This window comes from Pan troglodytes, chromosome 13 (genome assembly GCF_028858775.2).
Source record: "Pan troglodytes isolate AG18354 chromosome 13, NHGRI_mPanTro3-v2.0_pri, whole genome shotgun sequence".
In the NCBI taxonomy this organism is placed as follows: domain Eukaryota; kingdom Metazoa; phylum Chordata; class Mammalia; order Primates; family Hominidae; genus Pan; species Pan troglodytes.
Window position 1 is genome coordinate 64,103,269 of NC_072411.2, and position 19,430 is coordinate 64,122,698.

General features: G+C 42.1%; 1 protein-coding gene across 2 annotated transcripts in view; it reads right to left on the minus strand.

Annotated features, from left to right (window-relative positions):
- DPP4 (dipeptidyl peptidase 4) overlaps positions 1 to 19,017 on the minus strand; it is an 82,492-nt gene extending 63,475 nt beyond the window's left edge. The window contains exons 1-2 of one of the 2 annotated variants that reach the window (XM_009443585.5): positions 18,212 to 19,017; positions 17,635 to 17,722 (exon numbers count right to left, since the gene is read on the minus strand). In XM_009443585.5, the coding sequence (XP_009441860.1) occupies positions 17,635 to 17,722; positions 18,212 to 18,217 (94 nt within the window). In that variant the 5' untranslated portion in view covers positions 18,218 to 19,017. The remainder of the gene's footprint in view (positions 1 to 17,634; positions 17,723 to 18,211) is intronic. The other variant, XM_515858.7, reaches the window with a different exon arrangement.
- Positions 19,018 to 19,430: the final 413 nt, after the last annotated feature.

The following is a 19,430-nucleotide window of genomic DNA, read 5'->3' on the forward strand; positions in this document are numbered from 1 at the left end:
GGAGGCTGTAGAATGTTGGGACTGCCAGGTGACCAAACTTTGGTTAGGGACATAATCATTTTCCAATGTGTCCACCTGAAATAGTATAATGCACATTTCCTAGAATAGCAACACTTCGAAAAAAATAAAACATCTTAATGGGGTTTAGTTCCCCCTCCTCCTATGCCTCCTTCTCCTCCTCTTTTGCCTTTCCACTCCATCCACACTGGCCACCCAGTGGCCAGACACACCAGGCTCATGCCTGCCTCAGAGACTTTGCACTTGCTATATGCTCTTCCTGGAATGTTCTTCCCCCAGATATGGCCAGTGCTTCCTTCCTCACCTCCTTCAGGTGTTTATTTAAATGCTGCATTCCTTCCCTGGACTAGCACTGCAGCCTTCTCCCCCATGGAATTCTCTACTACTCTTTCCAGCATTACTCATTTTTCCCTTAGCAATGATACCATCTAACTGATTATACATTTTACTTTTTTATATTGTTCACTGTCTGCCTCCCTTAATTGGATGTAAGCTCCGTGAGGGCACTGATTTTATTTTGTTTCATTCTGTTTACTATTATATTACTACAGCCTAGAACAGTGCCTGGTACACAGTAGACACTCAATAAATAGTTGTTGAATGAAAACATAAAAGTCAGACAATCTGAAAATAAGAACCAACAGCTCCAAATACAATATGTGAACTCCAAGTGGCTGTAGTGTAGGAAGAGGAGTGAGCTTAGCCAGATAGGACTAGACAGAGTGAGCACAGGAGCCTCTGAAACGGCCTTTGCAAAAATTATGACAGTGAGAGAAATCTAAACTAACTGACTCCATCTTGCCTCTAACCTCACAAACTAATTACCTTTGCTCATTACTGGGTGCAGGCCAAGCAAACTATGGAAGGAATTTAGTTTATAGTTTAACTTTGCAGCAAAGACGGTAATAGTCCCTCCCAAAACTGACCCACTCTGAGGACTGAGATTGCCTTTCTAAGACGAAGAAAAAGCCACACAGTGAGGACTATAGGAGGGGTCTGAATTCTGCCAAGATGTAGGCTAGTAGTTAAATGATAACCAGCCATTATTCCAGAGGTCAGAAGATTTGTAACTTCTCCAATTGTTCTTATAGATAACATCACTATTGTCAAGTTGTCAAGACCTAAGACTGGTCTTTGAGATATTTTTCAGACTTTTGCATTCAGTTGGACCTGCTGACTCCACCTGGACCTGTGACTCATACCAAGGAACTAAATCAACCAGTCCTGTGACCCTCACCCAGAAAATGACTCAGTGCACAAAGACCATTTTGGACAGTCCTATGATTTCATCCCCAACCAATCAACAGCACCCATTCCCTAGGTCCCTGCCTGCCAAATCATCCTTAAAAACCCTAACCTCCAAGCTTTGAGGGAGGCAATTTGAGAACTGTCTCCTGTCCTTTCACTTGGCTGGTCCTGTGACTATGAAATTCTCTATTGCAATATCACTGTCACAGTGAATTGGTTTTATCTGTGCAGTGGGCAAGAAGAACCTGTCAGACTATTACAACTCAGGTTCTAGACCACCACTAGCTACTGTTAGGTCAGCACACTTCCGTAAGCCTGAGCCAGTCACCTACTGGCTTTCACCTCCAAATATACATACCCTTCCTTGCTCAGTAATTCTGGGGAAGGGCTCTACAGCTATATTTCCAAGAAGCCTCATCTGCAGGATTCTGGCTAGGTTCTGTTAATAGGAGAAAATAGAGAAAAAATTGGATGGCAATTAGAGAAGAGGAGGGACTCCTCCTTTCCTCCTTCTTGCTGACAGCATGCACCCAGCAGTAGCACCTGCTCCAGCCTCTAGCTTCCTTTGTAATATCCAGAACCTGCTTCATCATGCCTCACAGAGGTACCAGTAGCAGCTAGGGGGATTATAAACCTTAGAGCTTTGATCTGAGATCTTCTGTGTTCCTCCTTCCTGCAGTTACACTTTCTCAGTTACCTCAGAGTTTCTCTTTTGCTCTTTTATCTGTGTAACCAATTTTCATATTAAATCTCTCTGCTGAAATATCTAGCGTGATTTCTTTTTTTTGAGACAGAGTCTTACTCTGTCACCCAGGCTGGAGTGCAGTGGCACAATCTTGGCTCACTGCAACCGCTGCCTTCCAGGTTCAAGCGATTTTTCTGTCTCATCCTCCCAAGTAACTGCAACTACAGGCATGTGCCACCACACCCAGCTAATTTTTGTATTTTTAGTAGGGACGGGGTTTCACCATGTTGGCCAGGCTGGTCTTGAACTCCTGGCCTCAGATGATCTGCCTGTCCCGGCCTCCCAAAGTGCTGGGATTACAGGCCTGAGCCACCATGCCTGGCCTCTAGTGTGATTTCCCTAACTGGAGCCACCACGCCTGGCCTCTAGTGTGATTTCCCTAACTGATATAAGAACTGATTCATCTTACCTATTGTGATGAAATTAAATAATTAGAACTTAAATCTGTTGGAACTTTAGGTTATTTTGAGCCTTGAGAGGTATGTGGCCTGAGTCACATACCGTGCAGCTGTAACTTCTGCTTTTTCCTGTAAATGACCAGAAAAGACCTTGTGGTGCCCGAGGTAGGAACCCCTCAGATCATCACCCCTGCTCATGGAATGTTAAAGCAATCTTAGCTGGAATATAGCAATCTGTAACCAACAAAATCACTGTAATATACATACTGACCTTGTATGGAAAATGTTGCAACCCTGTTAACTGCCTATATGAGTGAAACTTTCAATTCCTCACTTGGTAATGCTAACCCCATTTGTCTGGAGTATGTTTTCCAAGAGGTCATCCTCAAGCTTTGCACTTGAATAAACTCTATATTTAATCGTTTTTCTGAATCTCGTTATTCAAGTTAGACATTATAACGAAAGTATTTTTAAGTGGTAAGAATAAAACATCTAGACCTGGAGTTGGCAAACATTTTCTTAAATAGCTGGTTGGTCAATAGTTTAGGCTTTGTGGGCCTTATGGTCTGTAGTTTCTGTTATAACTACTCAAGTCTGCCATTGTAACTTGCAGGCAGCTACAGCCAATCTGTGAGTGAGTGGGCACAGCTGTGTTCCCATAAAACTTTCCTTTTAAAACATCAGGTGGCCAGTCCTGACTACAGTTTGACAATCTCATCTGGACATTCCTCAAAATTGTGAGCACCATTAAAGCAAAAACAAAAACTGCTCACAAGACTGGACTTGAAAGACAAATGTTGAGACTGAAACTCCAATTACCCTGAAACAATATCAGCATACGACTCCAATATATGTAGCAGAAAAGTGAAAGTGGGCAGAATATGTATGTCTCAGTATTCAAGTATCAGATATCTATTTTCATCTTAACCCAAATATGAACATGTTGGTAAAGAAATGCAAGGCTGGAAGGACTGACCGAACTAAGCCGAGTTACACTGCCTGGTTCCCTCTGCTATCATGCAGAGTCAGGAAGCTCTACACACACAGGGAGCCAGCACTAAGCAAGGTGGCAGGACTGCTTTATCCCTTTCTGAAATGAATTTTTTTTTTCTGATTATAGTCACTCCCTCTTTTCTTGATAAGACTTTTCTGGGAATAAACAAGACTGATACAATAATGGCCCAAACTAATACGTACAGGGCTTCTATGCCCCATGAAATTGACTGGCATTAGGCCGTGAAATCCGAGGTGATGATAAACACTTGAAAGGTGGAAAGTTCTTAAGTGTATGACTAAATGACTCACTGGCCCATGAAACATGCAACTATTTTAGCAAAGGGCTAGTTTCTCTTCACATATACTTAAAAGCAGTTGCAGTGAGACTTCAGTGGAGGGTATTATAGTGCAAACTAAGAAAGATCAGCTCATGTTTGAAAGAAAACTGAGTAAAGGAAATCTGCATTTATGGAAACTGAAAGCTCTAACACTGACTCATTGAAGAAGTCTCCCGAAGATTTATAAGTGTAATCAACAAGGCTACTCTTTGTGACAAGCATTTGTCATCCCCGATATAAGAAAAAACAATCATTGGAAAACAAAACTGCCACAGGAATTGCCCCATTCCCAGTATTTACCAGGCAAAACACTCAGCAGTATGGGGCAAAAATTACTATACTACCTGCCTCTGGAGCTGTTAAAACAAACAAACAAAAAATGTTATAAATATATAAAGAATAATAATTACGCATTCTTATGGTGTTCTTCTAGTTTTCTGGGTTGTTCTAGGCAATGTAGACTTTCAACCCACTTATTCTTCTTATGCTCATTCCCATTTTACAAATAAGGAGACTGAGGCACAGATAGGCACAGCCAGTAACTAGACTAAAATTCTGTGATTAGTATGCACCAAAGCCACATTTGGACCAGGCAATATGGCGCCAAAGCCTGTGGTTACAATCACTCTTCTAAACCTCTCTAAATCTTTGGAACAGTGATTGCATGTGGCAAATGCTTTCTTGGCATTTTTTTGTGAATTGGTGGAGATGAATTAGGCTTTATGGAAGTGTTTAAATTCAGGGTTTGCAACTATTTTAAATAAGCAGGTTGGTAGTATCCTTGGGACTTGGGTCAGTTGAAACTTAATTTGTTCTGCTTCAAAGTCAAAAGAGTGCAAATTCAGAAAACTCTAGAATTTTCCCTCTGGACAGTAAGAAGGATGGCAACTCTGTGGCTTCCTAGAAGGTAACTTCCTAGAAAGGAAGTTATACCATCTCTATTCTCTTTTCCATGGGAATACCCAATAACTTTCATCATCTTTTTCCTGAACTCATTAAAAAGTAGTCACGTAAGCTTTAAAATAGGTTTGTTTTCTTCCCTTTTTTCATGTTTTCTAGATTTTAAATATTATACAATGCTGAACAACTCAGGTCCTGCAGTATACATTTTGAAAAAATTATAAAATTAGCCAACAAAAAAATTCAATGATTCCTCCTTTACAGCAAAAGCTACCATAAGGAGCTTATTTTCTACCAAGCTCATCAGTTCTGTGGTATCTGTCCCTCCTGCCATTGTTCAACTCTTTCCTTAGAACTCTGAGGGAGAGGTGAGCTTCCTCCCCGATCATTCCACACCCCAATCTATGACTCAGATGCTTGTCCTCTTGTTCCCAAGGGATTTTTTTTAAATCTTACCTTTTCCCTCTAAAACACAAAGCTCCTTCCTTCCTTCCTTCCCTCTTTCCTTCCTTCCTTCCTCCTCACTCCCTCCCTCCCTCCTTCCTTCCTTCCTTCCTTCCTTCCTTCCTCTCTCTCTTTTTTACTTGAAACAGGGTCTCACTCTGTCACCCAGGCTAGAGTGCAATGGCACTATCATGGCTCACTAAAGCCTTGAACGAACTCCTGGGCTCAAGCGATCCTCCTGCCTCAGCATCCCAAAGAGCTAGGATTACATGTGTGAGCCACTGTGCCCAGCTGCATCTTCAGTTTCTTTCCACTGCTCACTTCTGCTCTGTGGTTAAGGATGCAGAGTGTGTACTGATCTTAAAGAAATACTTACCTGATCCTGCTGCATCCCCAAGCCATCTGGACAAACTTCTCAAATAAACAGTCTACATTCATGGCCTTCATTTTCCCACTATTCCTCTTCATGTCTCTTGATCTATCCCTTACTACTTAGTCCACATTCATTTCTCTCTCCTCATCTTATTAAAATGTTTATTTTCTGTACCACATATTTTGCCAATTAATCAAGTAATTTTATATCTATTTAAGTACTTACTTTAACAGTCTTTTCTTAACCAAACTATTAATAAGCCATGAGGATAAACGTATTCTATCTTTTTTCAAACAGTTGCTAGCACTTACAAATTGTAGGTATACATGATTTAGTACTGAGTGGTTTATAAATATAATAATTTTATTCAGAATTACAGCAATATTAATAAATGTTCATTAAAAAAATTTTCTTGCCTGAGCTCCAAGATAATTTCTTTAATTCACCAAATATTTACTTAGCACTTACTGTGTTATTCAGTGTTCTAGGCACTAGAGACATCACAGAATAAAGCATGGAAAACTCCTGCCCTTATGAAGCTTATATTTTAACTGGGGGAGACATAGGAACAGATAATGAGTAAGCAATGCCATATGCTAGGTGGTAACAAGTGCCATGGAGCCTTCACAATGGAAAGCCAATGAACGATGTTAAGCAGAAAAGGACATGATTTGACTTATGTTTAAATGTGGTCGCCAGCCTGGGCATGGTGGCTTACACCTATAATCCCAGCACTTTGGGAGGCCAAGACAGGCAAATCACCTGAGGTCAGGAGTATGAGACCAGCCTGGCCAACATGGCAAAACCCTGTCTCTACTAAAAATACAAAAAAAAAAAAAAAATTAGCTGGGCGTGGTGTTGCACACCTATAGTGCCAGCTATCTGGGAGGCTGAGGCGGGAGAATCGCTTGAAACCAGGAGGCAGTGGTTGCAGTGAGCTGAGACTGCATCACTGCACTCCAGCCTGAGCGACAGAGCAAGACTCCATCTCAAAATAAATAAATAAATAATAAATTAAAACAATTTTATCACTATATTATTAATGGTTTTCTATTGCTATGTAACAAATCACCACAAACTTAGTGACTTAACACAGCACACATGTATCAGCTTAGAGTTCTATAAGTCAGCAGTCCAGCCCATTTTGCTGAGTTCTCTGTTCAAAGTATTGTGAGGTTAAAATCAAAGTTTTGGCTGGAATGAGTTGTCAGCTGGAGGCTCTGGGGAAAAATTACCTGCTCCCAGGCTCACACAGGTTGTTGGCAAAATTCAGTTCATTGAGCTTGTGAGAGTGAAGTTCTCATTTACTTGTTGACTATAAGCCAGGGCTGCTCTCACCTCCTAGAGATGACCCACATTCCTGGCCATATGGCCCCTCCATCTTCCAAGTCAGCAATGGCATGTTAAATCCTTCTCATGCCTGGGATCCCTGACTGCCTGTTCTGTGACTAGCCAGAGAAACTCTGCTTTTAAACAGTTCATGTGATTCAGTCAGGCCCAAGCAGGTAATCTCCCTTTCTAAAGCCAACTGTGCATCATAACGAAACTTAACTACAGGAAGAAAATTCATCATATCCACAATCTCAGAGATTAGTACACAGGAGCGGAGGGGAGGGTTCTTGGGGGTCACCTTAGCATTCTGCCTACCACAATCACCTTGTCTGTTGTGTTGAGAATACACCATAGGGAAGTAAGAAAAAAAAAAGAGAGATGTTGGCAATAATTTAGGGGAAGGGCAATTGTGTCTTTGACCAGGGTAGTAGGAGATGAGGTGGTGACGTAGGGTCAAACTCTGAGAGAATATGAAGATACAGATGATAAAACTGCCGACACATTGGATGTGACTTGTGGATGAAAGAGAGGAGTTGAGGAGAACTTGCATGGATATTGGCCTCAGTAACTACAAAAATAGAATTGCCATTTGCTGAAATAAGATGTACTAAGGGAAGACAAAGAGTTTTGGAAGACGTCAGTATGAGATGCCAATATCATATCCAAATGGAGATGTCCAGTAAGCAGTTGTATACTGCACCTAGAGCTCAAGAAAAGGTCTGGTTTGCAGATAAAATTGGAAAGTTGCCAAGTTGTAAATGGTATTTAAGGCCATGGGAGTGGATGAGGTCATCTAAGGTGAAAAAGGAAAAGGTCTTAGGATGGAGCCCCAGAGTAGTCCAAGGTGAGAAGTTGAAGACATCAGGAAGAATACCTAAGGAGGCTGGGAAAGACTGCACAGTGAGGTAGAAGGACAACCAGGAGAGAGTGAGAGCCCTGAGGGGAGGTGGAGAAGAAGGATGACTAATTGACAGGCAGACGAGACACAGAGTGAGAAGCAACTCCAGATCTGCAACACAGAGATTAGGGACCTTGACAAGAATACAGCTGTTTTAGTGGTGTGGTGGGGATAACCCTTATTCCAGGAGGCTTAAGAGGAAAATAAAAGGGAGAGGGGTAACAGACAGTGATAATAGAAACTCTTTAAGAAGTTTTGTGGTAAAGAGAGCAGAGAAAGGGAGTGGTAGGTTGGCAGGGATAAGGGTGGAAAAAGACAGTTTCCTTCTTATTTTTTTTTAAGAATATGAGACACTACTGCATGTTCATGATCAAATAGAGATGGAAAAAATGATGTTGCCACATGCAAGGGGACAGCTGGAGCCTAATCTTTCAGTAAGCAAAAGGGATGGGACCCAGGGCACAAACAGAGGGCCTGGTCTTGGGTAGGAGCCTGAGCATTCATTCCTCTAACTTGGGAGGGGAGCCGATACAGGTGAATGCACTGATGAGCCGGTGAGAATTGAAGTTCTCTTCTAATCGTTTCAGTTTTCTTATCAAAACAGGAAGCCAGGTCCTTAGCTATGAATGAGCATACGGAGGAGGTGTTGGAAGTTTGAGTGGAGAGGAGATACCTGGAATAGTTCACCAGAAAAGCAAGGGAGTGAGCAGACAGGGAAAATAGGGCCAGATTGCCAGGAAGGAATAAGGGTCCACTGGCTGCTGGGTTCTGGGTTCTCCTTTCAGTACAGCCAAACCCTTTTCATTTTAAGAAAATCATTACCATGCAGAGTAATTTTTTCCCTGGAAATTTTAAAACAAAGATTTGAGTCATCAATTAGATTTTTTTTGCCCATGTTAGATTAAATTATAGCTTCTGGACCTTGTGAGGTTATTTTGTTTGCTTTTGTTATTTACTATTTTATTTTTATGGCCATTAATTATTTTAAGTCCTACTTTCCTGGGTTAACTTTAGCAGATCTAAGTTTCACCATTTTTTAAAAACTTTGCCGATCTTATTTTATGTTGACTATTTCTGCCACTTTCTGCTACTATGAACTGGATGAAATATGACAGTTTATGTGGATTTTCTGGAGGTAAATTGTCAGTAATTCCCCTCAGATGTTTCTTACCTGCTCTATTATCTCAGATTTATATTTTAACATTGCAATTCAATTATTTTCTCCTCTTGATCACTTTGGATGCCAAAAGAAAGAAAGGGCTGAGGTCAAAATGTCCTTGAGATCAGAAAGGCAGCAACAAAGCACACTGATTTGCAATAAACCCAGTTAGGAAAGAAAGTGAGGAGAAGGAAAGGAGAGAATTACAGCTCCAGATTTTTGGAGATCAGAGCTGGCTTGATGTCTGTCCTCTTTTGTTGAAAAATTAAATCTTTCTAACGTAATGAAAAGAGAGCAATAAACAAATACACGATATGCCTACATAGGCCGTCTCCCCGATTTCTGTCTTTCAGAATTTTCAGTTCAAGTTAGATATTTGCCCTTCTCCTTCCATGTGCTAGCAAAAGAAGATACTTTCCAGCCTGAGAAAGGTGAGTCTTGATTAGTCTGGTTCAATCACGGCAATTCATTCTCCTTGCTGGTGATTGGTTTGGATATGGACAAGTGACACAAATGTCGCCAGTAAGATCTGAAAGTTTGCATCTGGTCAGAGGACTTATGGAAATGGTTTTCCTCCCTGATACAGCAGAACATGAATGAGGAAGAGCATCCTCTTCTGCCCTGTGAAAGAGCTGTATGAGCAAGTGCTGGGTTGAGCTGCAGAAGCCATGCTCAACCATGAGATGACATACTGGAGATCAAAAGACAAAACTCCAAGGATGGCAGGGCTGAAAGGTGGAAAGGCCCCGTGTTCTTGATGTGTTCAGGCCATTACATTAACAAACCCAAGAACCACTTTACTTCTGCACTTCCAATTATAAAAGATGCTAATGACAATACAATAATAAAACGCTATCATTCAAATAACTGTTGGCCAGGTATTGGGTTCCTTGAAGCCCAAAACATCCTGATACAATCCTCATACAGCATCAGGGGGCTGTAAGTCAGTGAGGATGGACACGGAGGTGCACTGCATGCCTCAGAGCCAGTTTGGGGGCTGAAGGATTGGAAGGATGATATTAAGACCCATTAATTATTAATGCTTTATGCTTGGTTGTTTATGTAGAAACTTCCTGGGGCAGCATTTATCATTTGGTCACTAGTGCTTCCATAGCACTTTGATCATTTACTAGAAGGGCACTTAGCTCTTTTGATTGTAGTTAATGTTTATGCGTCTTTTAATGCTGTCAATTATTTGAGGACAAAGGCCATATCTATTGTCTTTCTATCCCTAGGGACCCACAAAGTATCTGGCATATAGAAAATCCTCAATAAATATTTGCCAAGTTGGAGAATTACCTTCTGTCAACAAGTCTGTGCTGGGTGAATATGAAGTAGGAGGTGTTCCTGAGCACATCCTTGAAAGGGGAAGGCTGATCCAATAGGAAAGGGGAGTTAAGCCAGAGGAACCTCTGCAGACAAGCTCTGATGAAAAGGAAACAGCCAGGAGGCAAGAGAAATTCTTCACTTAAGCTATCTAGCCAGCTGTCCAAGGAGCCATCCTTACCTTCTCTCCTTCCCTCACTCTTCACATGCCTGCACATTGTCTTACCTCCAAAATACATTCTGCATTTCTTTTTTTTTTTAAACTTATTTTCACCTCCAATGCTACCATCCTTCTCCAAGCCACCATCATCTATCACCTGGACAAACCACACCAACCCCAAACTACTATCCACACAAGAGTCAGAGGCATATTTTTGAAATGTGAAAAGATCATGTCACATACTTGCTGAAATCCTCCAGGAGCTCAAAAATCATACTTGGAATAAGAGAGAAACTCCTTTCTGTGTCTGCCAGTCCTCTCTATCCCACTTTATTTCTGTCATAGCATTTGTTACCATCTGAAATTATTTCTGCACTTGCCTATAATTTGCCTGCTCTATGAACTGTAAAAGTCCAGTGGAACAGGGACATTATCTATACTGCTTAGGGCTAGATCTTAGCTCATTTTGTATTGCTATAAAGGAATATCTGAGGCTAGTAATTTATTTTTTTTAAAGATTATTTGGATCATGATTCTGGTGACTGGAAAGTTCAAGATTGGGCATTTACATCTGATGATGGTCTCAGGCTGCTTCTACTTATAGCAGAAGGTGAAGGGGAGGCTGGCATGTGCAGAGATCACATGGTGAGAAAGAAAGCAAGAAAGAGGGAGGTGCTAGGCTCTTTTCAATAATCAGCTGTTACGAAACGAATAGAGCAAGAACTCACTCACCCCTGCAGGAGGGCTCTGATCCCATTATGCAGATACCTTCCATTAGGCCTCACCTCCAACATTGGAGATCAAATTTCAACATGAGGTTTGGAGGGGACAAATATGCAATCATAGCAGGCCATATCCCCCATACCTTCAATAACACTTGACATGCAGTAAGCATTCAATAGCCATATCCCCCCACTCCCATATCTTCAGTAATACTTGACATGCAGTAAGCATTCAATATATGTTTTTGAATCGAAAAATATTGTCTTTGGCCACTGTAGGACCTTGGCCCTGAAGAGGTTTTAAATCTCATACTGAAAGAGTTTTATGCCTGGAATCAAATAATGGAAGAATATAATAGAGAAATAAGAGTCATCCATGAAACTTATGGACATGAGTTTGAGCAGGGTGGGCTTTAGAACAACTGAGGAAAACAAGAAAAGAGGGTTCCAGCCTCACAGAAATGGTATTAGGCCACAGGGACCACTAAGCTCAGTTTTGGGGTCCCCAGTTTTAAGAAGTCAGGGAAGGGGTGGATGATAAGACCTGCTTGATACTCACCTCTCCTACTCCCTCTACCTCAATCATACATCCTGAGCCACCATGGCTCCTAGAGTGCCATGAATAAAATCTCTAGTGGCTTTGGCTCTGCCTTACATTACCTCCTCTTCTAGGACCCTGAACTCATAGGTCTACTTTCTTCCTCAGTGAACCAAATAATTAAGAAATGTGCACATTAATGCCCCCAGTTAAAGAAAGCACATAGTTTATCTTTAAATTTTTAAAAGCTTCCTAGGAAGTTATAATTTTGAAGAACAATATAAAACAATACAATGCTTGGCAAATAATAAAACAGTTACTCAGTTCTAATTTCATGGTTTCAGGTTACTCTCAAATTGAGAGACACACCCTCTTTTGGAGGTCATAATGGAGCTGTGAAGACTAAAGTTAAAAATATTTACTAGATATTGATTTACAGCAATGAAAGGATTAGCATCCAACCATAAAGTAATGATTAAACATTAACTCAGAAAAACTCTCACCAAGGCATTTCTATAAATTAGCCATTCATGGGAACCAGCAGGCTCAGGGAAGGTTGGTAGTCAAAAGATTTGGATTCCCAAGATCCAGTACTTACTTGCAAACCCCTAAACTTTCACGTGTAAAAAGTCAAGATATTAATATATCTCTCTAAAATGAACTTCTCTGTGAAGATCAAATGAAATAATGTAACTTACATCAGAAGCAAAGCAAGTGTAATTTAGTGCCAGTAGGTAAATCTGAATCTATTATTACTACTAATACTAAAAATCGAAACCATTCAAAAGCTTGAGATGTCAGTCATTGCCTATATACAGCTTTATACGAGAATGAAGGCAGCAGCAGTAGGCTCTTCCTCAGGATACTTAACACATAGAGATTAGAAGCCACGAAATTATAATATTGCTATGCAAATGAGAAGTTATAACAATTATGCTAATATGGCCAAGTTGATTTTATACTTGATTACAAGCTGACAGAATGATATGGAGTTGAACAGTACTGAGTATCAGCTGTAGAGTCACATTGCCTGAGTATGAATCCCAACTTTGTGGAACTTTGAGCAAGTTCCTTAACTTCTTTGATAGTCATTGGAGCCAGCCTCCATCATGGTTCCCAATGATCTCCACCTCCTGGTATTTACACACTTGTGTAGTGCCCTCCCACATTGTATCAGGGTTGGTCTGTGTGACCAATAGTACACAGCAGAAGGAATGGTATACCTGCCACTTCTGAGGCTAGGTCATAAAAGGCAACTCAGCTTCCTGCTTAGTTCCTCTCTTGGATCCTTCATTCTAAGGGAAAGTAGCTACCATATTATCCTAAGTATGATTTAGTGCAAGTAAGTAAATCTGGACCTATTATTACTACTAATACTACTAAACAGAACCATTCAAAAGCTTGAGATGTCAGTCATTGCCTGTATACAGCTTTATATAGGAATGAAGGCATCCACAGTAGGCTCTTCTTCAGAATGCTTACGACACAGAGATTAGAAGTCATGAAATTATAATATAATTCCCACATGGTGGGGAACTGGGGCCCACACACTAGGGAACTGAGGCCTCTAGCTAACAGGCACATGAGTGAGCTTGGAAGGGGATCCTTCAGCCCCAGTCAGGCTTTCAGATAACATCTTGATTGCAACCTCATGAGAGACCCTGAGGCAGAACCACCCAGCTAAGCCACTCCAAAATTCCTTATACACAGAAACTATGAGATAATAAATATTTATTGTTTTAAGTTCTGAGGTAATTCATTATGCAATTACAGATAACTAAAGTACCCTCTCAAAGTTTCTATAAATCTTCTGTAGGAATGGAGAGGGTAATAGTACCTCTCTTTCAAAGAGTTGTTCTAAGGATTAAATGAAAAATACATTGAAAGCCCTCAGCCCCAAATTTAGCACTTAGTAAATGCATATTGGCTATTATTGTAGCTTGCATGCCTTCTCTTCCTCAAGCAAGGCGCTCCTGCATGTTATTTACAGCCACATTCTCCATGGGCCTCAGTAATTTCTTAAGTCATAAAATTTGAAAGACACGATCCAGCTCCAGTCTTTTTATATTGTCTTTCTCTGACCATCAACTGAGTAGTCTTCATTTTCTCTCTCTTTGTGATCCCCTTTGAGAAGAGAGGCAGAGATTTCTAAGATAGAGAAACTTAAGGCATATGCTATGGCTAGGGAAGCAAAACCCAAAATAACTGGCCTGAAAAAGACTAACCTGCTGACCTCATGAGCATTCCACAAAGGTTGACAATAGTTAACTGAGCAAGCTGGAGTCAACTCCAGCTTTTACAGAGCATACTGTTTAGAAATTGTCCCCTGAAACATACAAAGCTTTCATTCAGGCGCATTTCTGTGCTTTAAACCTGGAACAGATCCTGGACTTCCTCAGGCAAACCTCATAGATGCTATCTTTTCTCTCTGATTATTCCTGTCTCCTTCACATTTGGGTTTTCTCTTATTACTGATGGATGGGTGAGCACTCAAATTTCCTTTCCACCGAAAGAAGGTATAGAAGAAATTTACCACTAAAGCAGTGAAAGGAGCAAAAGAAGAGATATACTTCTTTTCCATAATAAAATTCAATAATAATAAAACTATTTGACAAATAACCAAATATTTCAAATTTCAGCATATAATATAGTGTAAAAGAAAAAATAAAGGAATCATAAATGCTGCATGTGAATTTTATTACCACTAAGCCATGAAGAGTTCTACAATTCCATACAAGTATTTTTACATATTTTTCACTGATTCTTGGGGAAACTGAATGCTTACATATGCAATATCCTCCTATAGTAGGATGATTGAAAAAAAATTTAAAACATACAATCATTTATTATATACACAGAAGAGGGTGAACTTTTGATTGTGCTTGGTGAAATGAATAATCTGACTTCAAGGAGATTTTATTCTTAAATATATGACAATAGTATTAAGCCTCTCTCTCTCTCTCTGGCTCCCCATTCACTAGCCCCCGTCCTGTTCTGGGTGTGTCTAGTTTTGCTAAAGTAAGCATTTCACATGGAAATGCTTGACCTCTTAAATCAACCTCTCAGGGGATGAACTTGGGTTTGCTCATGGCTTCCTCCTTCCTTTTGGCTGTTTAATTCTTTAGTTTCCACGTAATTTAGGTCTTTGCTTTGTTTTTCGATCAAATTCCTTTCCTTCCTTCCTTCTTCCTTTCCTTTCCCTTCCCCTTCCCTTTACATTTCCTTTCTCCCTACTTCCTTCCTTTTTCCTTCACTCTATTTGTTTACTTGAAAGCTTGATTGACAACATGGAGGGCATTTCTTGGGTGATGACTTTGACTTTTTTGTAAGGAATGCTGACCTTTATTGTGGCACAGCCCAGGAAAGGTATTGCTGATTTAGTGAAAATGCTGCATTCCTGAGCTTTTATCTTTATTCCTGTGATAAGGCAGAAGTGTTAACAAGATGACTTCCCTTTTTTCCTTAAACATACATACATACAAGTTAAGAAATACAGACAAGAAATTACTAGAGTGGTAAATAAATAAAGCCACCATGAAACAACATCTCCACCTGGTTGTCCAAGAGGTATCCTTAGCCACCCTCTCTTTTACCTCTCTCTGTTTAACCGGTTACTGAAGTCCAGTCATTCACATTTCTGAGTAGCTCTGGAGCCTCCAAATTCTGACCTGTACCGTAAGTGTCCTGGGCCATTTCCCTCACTTTCCCCTCCAGTGTTGCTCCATTGCAACTCACCTTCCCACTGTCATGGCCAATAGTTCAGGCATGCTCAAAACATCATTCACTGCATCATCTCCAGCTTAGAATCAAACTCTTTTGCCTGTTTCCCACCCTCCTCTGGGGCCCTGGATCCTTTTATAATCCCTAACACAGGATGTGATCTCATGTCTCTGTGTTGAAACACAGGGCATTTGCATTTTCTGGAACACCTTATCTCCAGAAACTGATGTTAACTATTCAAGCTTGGCCCACAAAAGAAACCTCTTATAAGAAGTCTCTCGGCCGGGTGCAGTGGCCTACACCTTTAATTCCAGCACTTTGGGAGGCCAAAGTGGGCGGATCATGAGGTCAGGAGATAAAGACCATCCTGGCCAACATGGCAAAAACCCATCTATACTAAAATACAAAAAATTATCTGGGCATGGTGGTGTGTGCCTGTAGTCCCAGCTACTCGGGAGGCTGAGGCAAGGGAATCACTTGAACCCGGGAGGGGGAGACTTTCCCAGAAGTGTTCCTTCTAACCTCCAGAGCAGTTTGCTCAAGCACCTCTAAGTTATTTTTTTGAATCATAAGAGTAGTTATATGGAAACAAGTTGAGTCTCTCAGGAAGTCCTCCTCAAGAGAACATTCTTGAAATGTGTTCAAATTTCATTTGGAGAAGATACCAGGTGCTATTTAGCAGAAATGGCAAAACAGCTCTTCCCGGCCTGTATACCCTACCCAGCAAAACAAAATTCTCAGAGTTAACTGCAGCAAGCCTCAGATCCCTAGGCCATTTCACTGGCCATCTCAAGTGGCTTATTGAAGTACAGTATTACTTCCAACTTGCTTTAACGGAAGTTCTGATAATTACAGTTTTACTCAAACTTTCAGCGATGCTGTGATGCCTCAGTGATGTTTTGGAGAGAAACATACAGATTATTTCTATTTATATATGTGTGTATCCGCACACACATACACACATATATATGTAAAACAAGTCATATTTGTTTGCATGTTCCCACTAGCTTATACAGTTCTTGAGGTCAGGGCCTTTATATTTATATTTACAAAATTTAATCTTTGTATTTGCAGCAACTAACACGGTGCCTGGAACATAATGTAAGCCTGTAAGCCCTATATTTATCAATTGTATGACTAGCACATTCTTCTCCCACAAGGCTTTGCATGTATGGTTTACACAAAGTGTTGCTTTATGAAAATGGTTATATTTTAACAGTCCACAAGAAAGAGTCAAGCTTAAGTGGACTGTCATTTAATGGTATAAAATAGTAGCAACCACTGGTTTCTTCAAATTTCATTAGCAGTAGGTCAACCCATTCAGTTATTTAACCTTTGGCACATTTGCCTTGGCCTTGAATTGCACAGCAAGCATGGTTTTCATTGCTCTACAAACTAATTCTGAACTGTCATCCTGAAATCTAGATAAGACTCCTTGAGTATGCAAGCACTGACTATACATTCCTCAGTTGACTAAATCTTCCAGAGAGAATGCTTTAACTGGCTGACTAATTTATAGTGTGTAATGCTGAAATGAAAGCAAGTGTTTAAAAGGAAAGTAAGGCCAGGGGAGACTGAAACTAGTAGTTCTCACTTGCTTGCATCCTACAGTGAGTATTCCCTTATGTGAGTGTTTTATACATTTAGGCAAGCTAAAAAGACATGAAAGTCCTTAAATAAAAGAATCCACCAAAACATCACTGATTCCAGCCCCTTCTTAAATATTATCGTGTATACCAGCTTTATTACTTAGCTCTGCAATACTGCTAAATTGGTCAATTACTTCCCTGCCTCCCCACCCTCCAACTGAATTCTCACCACCCTTGAGGGAAAACAGTCTGGGTTCCCTGTGGAACATCATTTCTCAAAACTGTATTTTGGGGCTTGCTTTCTCATTTTTCCTTTCCATTTCAGATATCCTTACTGCTGTCTTTGGGCTCTTTAAACACTGCCTTTTTTCCTTTGCCGATCACACCCAAAAACTTTTCTCAAAAATTACATGTAAATTTAAAAATTTACAAATTAAATTTAAAATTGAAATTTTAAAAATCCCGACTCTCCCTAATTTCAGGAAGCATGCATTTATTATACATAACAAGACGTGAAAGCCGCAAGAGTTGAAGCCTAAACACTGAAGACCCCGCGAAGTGAATCCAGCTGCTGCTCTACAAGCAGCAACAACAACTGGGAAGCCTTCTCAGCTACACTTCGGGGCACTGGTCCAGCCCCACGCAAAATCCCTCGTTTCCCTTAGCGTGGTAAGACGGAGCCTGACCTGAGCTCCAACTGTCCTATCTTTTTCAAATGTTTCAAACTTACTGCCTTTGTTCAGCAGAACCACGGGCACGGTGATGATGGTGACAAGCGCAGCAGCACCCAGCAGTCCCAGGAGAACCTTCCACGGTGTCTGCAAGCCGAGCAGATCAAGTCCAGTTAGAGGGAAGCGTGTGGCCCCAGTTTCCGTAGGAGGGTCGGGGCTGCTCCAGAGGCAGCAGGATTTGCAGGTGGGAGTGCGTTAGAAGAGGGAGACCGCGGGCTGGGGGTGGGGGTGGCGTCTGGAGTGCGCCAGTTGGAGTTCTCTAAGGCGGGTGCCCTTGAACTTGTGCCTTCAGAGCACATTAGCGTTGGTTTCTCTACCCTTGCCCGGGTTCGGGCGTGCGTTCTGTGAGTGGCTCTCCCGGACATTCAAAGCTCGACGCCAGGGTCCTAGCAGAAACCAGGGTCCGAAAGCTAAGCGAGAGCTCTGGGACGTCCCTTCACCTGTCAGAGGGTGGCCTTGGGGCTTCCGCCTAAGGGGAGTCCCTGGTCCGGTTTCGCCAGCTTTTGGGCCATTTGGGGAGTTTGGCGAAGAGGTCCCCACAGCTCGCCCCGGGGACGTACGTGGCGCGGCACTCACCTTCATCGTCGGCGTCTCCTCGGAAGTGAGCGTTCAGAGAAGGAGCGCAGGCAGAAGTCACCGCGGGCGGCGGAGACGCGCGTCCTGCACCGCTGCTCCGGGCGGTGGAGTCACTCGCCGCTGGCAAGTTTCGGCCCCGAGTTAAACATTAGTGAGCGCCGAGCCCGCTGGGTATAAAGGCGCCGCGGGCAGGCTGCAGGGCAGGCGGCGCGGGAGCAGGCGCGCGGGGCGCGGGGCACGGGCATCCCGGCCGGGGGGAGCCCGCGAGGGCCCCCTGAGGGCGGTGTAGGGCGCTGGGCGGCAGCCGGGGCGCAGAGTGCGGGGCCCGGAGGAGCCGTGGGGGAGGGGAAAGGGCGCGCGGCCTCGGATGCGCAGACCCTGCGCCGGCGACTCGGGGACCCTGCTCCCTCTTAGCTAAAAATGACGTCGGCGTTCAGCTCCTCCAACCTCACGTGGACAGGCGAGGGAACCGAGACCCAGAGAGGGCAGGGGACTTTGGCAAACTCACACAGCCCACCGCAGGCAACTGGAACTGAAACCCAGGCCTCCGTCTCTTGCCAGTGAAAGTTATGTTAGGAAGCAGTGAGGTGTCTAAAGCAGTATGAAAGGCAAAGAGAAAAGGTGATTGTTCCCTCTTGAATGGCCCTTGGAAGCTGAGTATCTGGATTCACCCTCCCCAGGGAATTTCCCGATTGTCTTGCAGGCTTACACACTCATCAAGATGACAAAAATAATGACAGTAACACTTATGTGGAACTTGACTTTTTCCCAGGTGCTGCTCTAAGCATTTACTGTGTTTGTTTTACAGGAAGGAAGACTGTACACAGAGAATAAATAACTTGGCCAAGCCATTCAGCTAGGAAGTTGTAGATCCTAAATTAAGAGTTCAAGGTCTTAATGGCTACTCTATGCGGCCTCTCATAGTCTTTTCAAGGGTTTTGGAGAAGAATAAAAGATCAGGTATGGCTTCTCCCTCCCCCAGCTCTCTATTGTTCCCTAAAGGATTATTCATTCGTTCATTCATTCCTACATCCTCCCATTTATTCCAGTCATCCACAGATGTTTGAGTGGTTACAATGTGCCAGCCTCCCTTCTAGGTACTGGAGATAAAGTGGGACAAGAGAGGTGAGGTCTGGACCCTTGGCACTTTCACGATAAAATACACAGGTAAACATTTGCCTTTAGGGCCCCCTGTGATTACTTCCACTCTTGCAGATAA